Consider the following 10147-nt stretch of genomic DNA (forward strand, 5'->3'; position numbering starts at 1 on the left):
TAAATAAATCAATAAATCCACTGCTCTCTCGTCTCCTCTGAGGCTGGGACTGTAAACAGTGTTCTGTGCTTGTCTGTGCAGCCGAGCAGTTAGCGTGTTTTGCTCAAATGTTCACCATGGCATTAGAACTGGTACACCACGCTTGATTGTCGCTTGCGAAATCAAATGATGGCGTCGTGGGTGGAAACTTAGAGATTAAGGGGCGTAATATTATAATGAGATCCCTTTGCAACGTCACTAGGGGAGCAAAATCAGACGCGCTCGTTTTTTTCAGACACTTGTAGAAAAACGCTTACCAAAACAAAGTTACTGGGTTAATCTTTTTCACCTTTCCTTGGTTGGTAGATGCACCGGGGACCTGATTATCGCACTTAAAAGCTGGAAAAGTCAGATTTTCATGATATGTCACCTTTAAGTGCAAACGGAATGTAATGTTTTCAGACACTTAATTGCATGTTAATTGCAATTAAATGTATCATAATTAAAATTTATAGTAAATGCAATTAGCTGAACTTTAGAGTGTTTTTGACAAACTTAGGTAGGACTTACACATCTTTGTTTCATTATTACTTATTCTTTTGTCTTTTAAATATGCTTAAAGTGCATGACAAGCATTTAGGGTAAACCAAAATATACTTTATTATCATTTCTATTGAAACTTGTTTAAAATATATTAACTTTACATGCAATATTGAATAATACACTACAGTTAAAATTATAATCAATTACTTTACGTTAGTCAACACAGAACAAAAAGAACAAAAGATTATTAAAACAATGATTTAAAATGTTCTTTAAAGTAAACTTTAAAAGCAATATTATTACAAAGTGCACTGTTTTTTTGAAGTACACTCTCTTGAACACTTAAGTGGCCTTTTATGTCATTAACACTATCTGCATACAGTTTTTTTTGTACTTTTAAATACTTTTAAGATTTAAAGTACACAACAAGTGCACATTTACGCGCACTTATTTTTACAATAATAAAAACCAGCAATGTTTAACTTACATTTGACAATTTCATCATCTAAAGTAATAGTATTCTATGGACAATGCTGATGACAGCAGTTTAGTTGATGATTATTGCAGATATAAGCAACACGCTGTGAGATGGACATCGCTATCCACTCAACCATGTCAAATATTTGGGAGGTAATCTCTGCTTTTCATTACACCTTTAAGCTTCATTCCTCAGGAATGTAACCCTTTGCTCCGCAGACTGAGCAAGGTGATGTTTAGAGGAAAATCCTAATGAAAAGAATTAAGCAGCTTTGACTGGGCATATAATTGCTTCCTGCAAGGTTACAGCTGCTCGCTGGCTGAAAATTTTTCCAGTCAAAAAGGCATCTATACATGCACACATTCGTGTACACACATACGTGTACACACACACACACACACACACACACACACACACAGACCGAGTAAGATAAAGATGCATGTACATGAATATCACACTTTAAACATGCCATGCTGTCACCTGCAACAGTAAAGTATTTAAATAGCCAATAAACACATTCAAAAAATTAATTGTAATATTTGTAACTTTAGTAAAACATGCTAAATCGAGCACAGTACAACAGCAGTACTGAAAAATTAACTTCTACTGCATCCAAATCACCACACTTGTGCTGCAAAACTGCAGCTTAGTTCACGTTGCAGTGCAGCTGTCCGTCAGACCTGTTGTTGTGCTGATCTGAAGTACTATTGAGCTATACTTGTATTGCACTACATTGACTACAAGTATGCTTAATGTAAATGTAGTTGTACTTGAGAGTTCTTCATCACACAATACGGTGTAATTTTATGCTACAAAATTGCATTTCTCAATGCATAGATTGTAGTAATATTACAATCACACTGCAGTTTGATGGTTTGAAGGGAAAGATTAAGAATCAAAGACCTGTAGGCGATAGAAGCAACTGAAGTGACTTGACGTCAACGCATGTCTTGTGATTAATACATGTGAAGGGGCTTAGAACACAGAGAACTTCAGCAGATGTGAAGTGGATGATCCGCTTCAGTGAACCTCTATGTTCTTTGAAGAATGATACTCATTCAGAGTTACAAGGCAAATGCACAGCTGTGAGATAAATGTAAGATTCAGTGATTTTAAAAAGACAGACGTTTTCCTTATCAGATGTTGACTTTAAAAAATACCTCACACCTCTCTCAGGTAACAGAAAGTAAATGAGTCAGTTGTAATAGGTGTAGAAGAGAAATCTGTAGCTGACCCTAGAGATGGTTGGTAATGGACCGGACCACAGCTAAAATGGAACTGGTGTGAATGCAGTTTGTTGATAGAAGTTCTCTAATCACTGAACCCAGGCAACAGAACAGGATGTTGTCATAGCAATCCATCCTGGAAATACTAGAATGACATGTTTAGAATGTGTTTTTGCAGACCTCTGGTTCACCTGCTCCCTACTGACACAAACATTCACAGACATGCACAGAAACGTTCAATGGTTTCGGAAGATCTGAGATTTAGCTCTCTACCCTGTCTTCATGGATCATTTAAACACAGAAGTGCAGTCCAGTCTTCTCATTTCCTGTTGAGAGACCTTAAACCTCTAGACTAACAGGAAGTAGTGTCTCAGTCATTAACATGCTTGTCTTGTCACAAGGTTTCAGGGGTGAATTGATTGATTTGCTGTTCTGCAGGCAATGCTGAGGTTGAATTATGGCTCCTAAACACACATTCTCTTCACACAATGCAGAATAAGACCCAAGTGAAGCATCAGGTCAGATAGGACATAGAATGTGGCAAAGCCATTTGTGTGGATGGGAAGAATTACATTTCTTTTACTGTTGAAATAAATGGCAATATTTTACATTACTAAGTCTGAACAAGCTGAACAAATGATTTACAACCATAATAATTTAGGACATCCATGAAAAACATTATACAGTAAAAACGGTTCACAATTTTATAAAAAAAAAAAAAAAAAAAGTAAAAATGATACTTATTACTTAGTACGATATTTACACACACACACACACACACACACACACACACACACACATATCAGTATAGTGTAGGTTAGTGAAAAACAATAAAAAGGATAGAAATCCACAATTTTAAACACATGAAATCTTTAACTATTTTTTTCTAGATGTCAAGAACATCCTTATATTGTTATTCACAATAACTTATAATTTGATTTGCTATAAATTGATTTGATATTATTTGCTTACAAAACTTTTGTATTATTTAAAATCAAAACATAAAGCCTAACCCCTTACTCAAACCCTAAACCTAACAATGATTGTGACAGGAAAAAATCTAGAAAAGTTATATGTTTCCATATAATCCAAGATCCAAGACGTACTATATCATATGATTTTGCCATTTAATATAATTGTTGTCATCAGAGTGTGTTGGCTACATTTTTTTTATTTTAGTCAATGTTTATAGCAGTGTTTATATAGTGTATTACCCTGATGGTACAGTATTTTGTCTTTGGGTGTGTGACATACAGTTTGAGTGCTTTGAGTGTTAAGTTTATGAAAAGGTATGTTTTATTTGATTCATCATGTGCTGTTTTTTAACATCTGTGTTATAATGCAGCAGATTTTAGAACTTCAAGTATGTTAGTTTACTCCTTGTCAGGGCTAGTTAACACTATGTCAATTGATGATCTAAATAGTCATGAATTGTAAAATATGCATGCATCTAAATGCCTCCTGTAAACACCATATTTTTAAAGTGAATGTCTGGCAACTACAACTGCCAGTTCTTTACTGTAAATTTATCAGTACTGTTTTACAGTGTCAATCCTTTGGAGAGAACTGGATGAATCGTCCAAAGTGTCCAAAGTATTAAAAATGGTTTTGTTTGCTGATGATACAAATTTATATTGTTCGGGGCAAAATTTGGAACAGCTTCTGAATACAGTGGAAATCGAATTGATGAGTTTCAAAAAATGGATAAGATGAAAAATAAATAGACTTTCATTGAATTTAAGTAAAACAAAGTTTATAATATTTAGTAATCGAAAAAAGTAACAATAAAGTTAAAATAAGGATTAACAATGAGGAAATAGAAAGAGTGTATAATTGATCATAAATTATGTTGGAAACCACATATAAATTATGTAAAAACAAAAATGTCCAAATCCATTGCAATATTAAATAAAACAAAATATACTCTGAATGAAAATACATTATATATATTGTATTGTGCGCTCATAGTTCCATACATTACTTATTTCTGTCTACACCTTTTTCAGAAATTATGTTCATTAATTTATTTTTTGTGAAAAGTTGTATGTAAGGACCGAAATAAACAGAATTGAATTGAAAAAAAAATTAACACCTATCACTTCACAAACAAATGTAGTTAGTTATATGGCCTGTGAAAACTGTTCTTGCCATGAAACCGAGACAACGGGGGAGTGACAGACGACTGCTGTTGATTATAGAAAGAGGAGAAGCTGGACTTCAATGTGGCGTCAAGAGACTCAGCTTTAATGAGAGGGCAAGAAAACGTATCTGTAGTCACAAAAGAAGGGGGAAGGAGAAAGACGTGGAGAAAGACGTAGAGAAAGAAGAGGAAAAAAATTCCATGTGGGGTGGGGAACCATCTGGACTGGTCTTGACCTGAGAATCTGACATGGCCCTATCATTATTGGTTACTTAGACGTATTCCAGACACATCTCATGTCACAATTGTGATGAAAGCTCACTCGCTCATTGACCTCACACAAACACTGTTGACATTGTTGAGAATCAGTCATTTGGTCAGGGAAAAGCTGCATTAATTTTCGATGACAGACACGCAGACTGCACCCTTTTGCCGTCATCTCCCGCTTACCTTTGTACAGTTTGGCTCCCTCGACTACTGTAGGAAGGAAGTTACTGGGAGTCATCTTCCATCCCTTCTCTTCTTCCTGCAAAACAGACAGTTTGTATTAAGGTGGGTCCTTCTCCTGTATATGAACTTTACATGGTGGACAAGGAAAGTTCTCTGAAATAATTGAAGTCAAGTTATGGATAAATCTATGAGACTGAGATTCCACATGAGTGATCAAAACTCTTCCCAGGGCGATGTTCTTGCACGCTGCTCTGGTGCAGGGTCACCCTCAGTGCTGGCATTTTAATGATGTGAATACACAGCGGGGGCTGAATGTGATGCTGCGAGCATGATTTACGGTGCCTCCTGTTTTCCTTTCTCTCAACTAGGGGTCGCACATTAAAAGTAAATCAATGTCCTCACATACTCATGCGAATGTTTGGCTTGCGTGTCACAAGCACACACTCAAAACCGCAGAGTGTGTCTGCTTGGGAGTAGAGCATTTTCAGAAGGAATAAGCCAAATGGAGGCTGTATATTTTATGGGCTGTCTTTCTTTAAACACATTTCTCCATTAGCAGCTAATGACCCCCAAAAGAGACACAAATCCATCTGAAAATATGAAAGGCACTTAAGTGCCTGGGAGCAGTGATTTATGATTATTCATGTGGCATTAGACAGAACTTCCAAATGGATCTGGCAGATTATATCAAAGAAACCTGTGGCCAGGTCAGGAGCAAAATGAATTTATGTGCCAGGTCTAATTGAATTTGTCAGATATAGGGAACAAAAACATATGTATATTTTAAAAAATATATATATTTCAAAATATTAAAAAATAAATTGCGAATAGGGGTTTTAAAAATTAGCTACTTTTATTTTTTATATGTTTTTGGCCATTTTTAGATATTTTCAATCTGCATGTTTGTATATTATTCAAAATATACAAAAAGTACATTTTTATATCTCCTTTAGCCATGCTGTTTACATCAAATAAATTAAAAACATATTTTAATCATTGGTAAGCAGTGGTGGAAATACAGTAAATATTTACTAATCACAGATTTAAAAACATTCTTTGTATAACTATGTATTTGGTACTGCCTTCATTTTTCTTTAACAAGGAGCCTTTGAGTGGCACTTGAAAATTTAAACTAGGCCTAAACTAGGCCAACATAAGAGCTCTGACAAAAATCCCTTAACTATTGAAAGGCTCAGCTTTCAAACAGGATGTGAGCCTTTGAAAAAGGTCAGATTGGTCTTTCGGCCTCATTATGAGCAGATATCAGTGGTTCTGCTCTCCAATGAGGATTACAGGTGCTCTTATGAAGGAAAGCATGAACAAAGGCTTCATTCTATAACTCCGGAACGCAGCCAGTCAGCATGAGCAGGCATTTTCATCGCTCGACTGCCTCACAGTAGCCACTGGTCAGCATATGACGTTCAGAGGTCAGCTCAGAGAACATTAAACCTCACATGAACCTAAATCACTTTGGACTTAAACACGAAAGACTGCTGTCTGCCACATCTAAGCTTTAAAACATAATTCGTTTAGTTTATCTTAACTCTTTGTTAAAATAAAATATTGGAACACAGGAAGTCTGGATGTCGTAGTACAGAAAACAGAAGCTATATCTATGTTTAACAAGAGGAAGAGTTCTGAATAGGGAGAGCAACAGGTTATCAAGGATACAGTCAAATCTAGGTGGAACAAAGCAGGAACGCCTTGCTGAAATCACAGATATTTCCGGAGACTGTCGATGAGTTTAACAAACTAATATCCTCAACATTCCTAATCTTAATCTAGCTTGAACAGAACACTGGCAAGGATATTACAGTTCTCTAGACATTTACGATGTGCAATTATGCGTGAGAATATGAGCATACTGAGTATGTTAAATGTCTTTTTCTAAGATGGAATGATGCAAGTGCTGCTGTGATATGTCATAATTCTCTCATCTATGACTCTTTTAACTTAATATCTGGAAACTTCAGGCCTTCTCTCCTCAGGGAAATCTGTGAAATGAAACTGTCTAGCACAGATGCTGAGAGGAACGCCTATAAACCTGCTTTCATCTAACTGTAATGTAAATAAGCCTAAAGGTTAGAGGAACTTGCCTGAAATGGAGATGTAACAAAGTTAGGTTGCAATAATTGACAAGGACAAGGAAACACTAAACGAGAATGTACAGTGGAAAACAACGTGATTTTCTTTCAATACTCGATCTGTAATCAAATTCTCCACCTAAAGTCAGCACTATGCAGTTCAACCAAGTCTGGTTCATTGTGTGTGGGCATGACCACAAAGGTCATCTGAGTCACTGGACACTCAAATTTGTGCCACATCAGCTGATTTAATTCTGCAGATACAGATACTTTAAAAAGACTTTATTGATTTCTGTGCAACAGTGATACGTTTTTATCAAGGCATGGCCCCACCTCTGTATCTCCTTTCCCCTTTTTTCCTTTCATCTTCCCTTTCTTCTCTTTCTTCTTCTCTTTGCGGTCATTCCCTTTTTTGTCTTTCTCTCCCTTCGATTTTTTCTTCTTCTCCCTCTCTTCTTCTTTAGCAGCGAATTCAGCAGCAACCTTCAAAACACTACATGTTAGCACTCTTAAACAAGCATTAATGAAAAAATTTATTGTGTATCTAAAAAAAGGACAGTATCAAGCAATATCCTTTTGAAATCAAATAATATTTATTAGCTAAAGTATGATGGATAGTCTCTGGATGGATGTAGTAGACTGATAGGATTAATAACCTGTTCTGGTGTCTTCTGAGCAAATATAGATGCAGATCCTCCATCCTCAGGACTTGGGAAGTCAGGGAATTTCCCCGTGGCATCTCTGAAACACAAAACAGCAATAATGTAATTTATTATTTAATTAAAAAATTTATTATATTACATGTATTATATTTATATTTTTAATTAAATTTTGAACTTTAATAAGGTGACTTTCTCTAATGTTTTTAAACATCTGAAATGTACAGTGGTGTAGATTAAAGAGGACAAATATAACATTTCTATTGAGAGACTAAAAACACCTATTACTCAACTTTTTTGGTTTAAATTTCCCTCCCAATATTTTTTAAGATTTCTCTCCCAAAACGGAAAATATATGGGAAGAACTCTATGTGAAAAACACATTTTTCCTTAAAGATGAGGTAACACAGACTTCATGTCTGTGTGAACATATAGATAAACAAAGCAGATCGCGTGAACAAAGGCAAATCAATCATATTTGAACTGTGAACTTCACACATGGGGAGGATACATTAGCCAGGTCCAGCGCTGACTCTCAGGGGAGCTGGGGCAGGTTTAGAATAACAGGGTAAAAGTGTCAGTCAGAGCCCAGCCTGAGCTCTCTGCTCTAGCTAACTTAATCAGTAGCACACTGCTAAAACTCACTTCCAATGAGGTAGCTCATGCTGAAAGCTGTACTACTGTAATGTGGAGGATTGAATTTCAACTAAATCTGCACACTGGAGGAAAAATAAAATAAAATAGATTCACTACATTTTGAATAAACCGAGCATACTTTTTATTCAACAACTTCAATAAAGGGATTGTACAACGAAACTGCTGATTTCTCTCCCAGCTACCTCAGTGTAGAGTGCATTAGTGCCCACACAATTTTTCAGTGATGTTGTTTTTTTTTCCATTTTTCCCATACAGATTTAAAAATGTCTTTGTTGAAGTGTTATGTCATGAACCAAGCCAACCACCTACAAGGTGAATCAGAACATTGCAGAAAAAAAAAAGTATTTGAAAATTGGACAAAAAGACAAAGACACGAGTACGTATCAGCTTTAGGAAGGGAAGGAACTACAATCCTATGAAGAATAACATAATCAAATTAAAACAATGAAGAAATGTACATCTATTCAGTTAAAGTTGTATTAGAAATGGACGTTCCCTGCAAGCTCTTTTGCCATGATTTGCATATGAATCTCTGGTGGAATTTTGTACAGCATCATGGGTAATGTAATTTTTCACCACAAATACAGCTGTTAAACATGATTGTTTTATAAATAATAATAAAAATAAATAATAATGTGAATAGATGGCTTCAACCAAATCATACTGATTCCAAACAACCTTGAAACTTCCCTTTGGAGAAAATTAATTGGGTTTTTACTTCCGGAACCCGACTGTATGTTAGCATGATGAAAATTGTAATAATGGTAAAGCATTTATATTTTTTACGGCATATGTCTGACTGGCTGTTTAAATACTCCACCTTTCGCTCTTCCACTTCATCAGCACATACGAAACCATGCCAACATACTTCACCTTGCAGGTCCTGACCTGGTATCCCATACATCCCTTATACAACCAGCAGGGGCCCAGCAAGGTCATTGGAAGGGGCCAGAGAAAGGGGCCACTAACCGGAGACAAAGCTACTGAACTCCCCCCCACAACATTGTGTTGTCCAACTGAGATGACTTATGACTGTTGTCTCCGCATTAATGGGCAGCAGCATGCAGTGGCAGGCCGTAAATCAGGCTGGAATGCACTAATCAGCCCAGTCTCACTCTACACACTTGAAAATAGCACATGCATTAGCTAAGCATAAACAGCCCTGGGTAAAAGTGACCATCGCTTTGACTGCTTACATTCCAGCCTCTGCACAAAAGGAAGAGACGAAACGCCAGGAATGTACTTTAAAATTAGAGTGAAATAATGGATTGAGTGGACTGAGATGCAAGGAAAAGCTCTTGAGAGTGTGGAAGCAAATTAGCAGATTAGCAAAAGGAGACAGGTAGAAGATTGCATAGAGGTGATTAGTTCCAGAGATTCTGAGAAAGTAATTGAGGGAATGCCGAGGAACAAACAGCCCTTTTTTTCATAAGTGGAAAAAATATTATTGAAATGTTGTCACAATTTGCTGCAATTACTTATACCTTCCTATAACACTGTCCATAATAAAGAAAAAGAAAGATCTTTTAGTTTAAAACATATGTGCCAAGTTATTAGAAATGTACTCTTTTATCTATATTTGTTTTATATGGTTTTGAAAAACTTTAATAATACCAATTTTACAAAAGGTTTCAATTTTTGGACTCCAAAAATGTCATGTGGTGTAACCATCAAGTAAAAATTAACAGATTTTCATTACAGATTAAATACATGTGAGCAAACACATTCTAATCATTATTATTATTTTTTTTAAATATATATTTTTCAAGACAAAAAGTATTTTTCAATTATTAATTTATAAATGTCCTTACTTTTTTTAAGGTCATCTGATTTTTTTTAAATTTGACCTTGACATATAGCATATAGTCAGTAGGAACTGCAGAGAATCTCAAGTTTTTTTAAACACACACACACAATGTGTGTAATATATA

The 10147-nt window shown here is 35.6% G+C and overlaps 1 protein-coding gene across 1 annotated transcript in view; it reads right to left on the reverse strand.

Moving 5' to 3' along the window:
- drc11 (dynein regulatory complex subunit 11) overlaps nucleotides 1-10147 on the reverse strand; it is a 34728-nt gene that overhangs the window by 17959 nt on the left and 6622 nt on the right. The window contains exons 7-9 of the mRNA XM_016486715.1: nucleotides 7557-7641; nucleotides 7234-7383; nucleotides 4817-4892 (exon numbers count right to left, since the gene is read on the reverse strand). Coding sequence (XP_016342201.1) covers nucleotides 4817-4892; nucleotides 7234-7383; nucleotides 7557-7641 — 311 coding nt within the window. The remainder of the gene's footprint in view (nucleotides 1-4816; nucleotides 4893-7233; nucleotides 7384-7556; nucleotides 7642-10147) is intronic.

Source organism: Sinocyclocheilus anshuiensis, unplaced genomic scaffold (genome assembly GCF_001515605.1).
Source record: "Sinocyclocheilus anshuiensis isolate Anshui unplaced genomic scaffold, SAMN03320099.WGS_v1.1 scaffold101, whole genome shotgun sequence".
NCBI classification, from domain to species: domain Eukaryota; kingdom Metazoa; phylum Chordata; class Actinopteri; order Cypriniformes; family Cyprinidae; genus Sinocyclocheilus; species Sinocyclocheilus anshuiensis.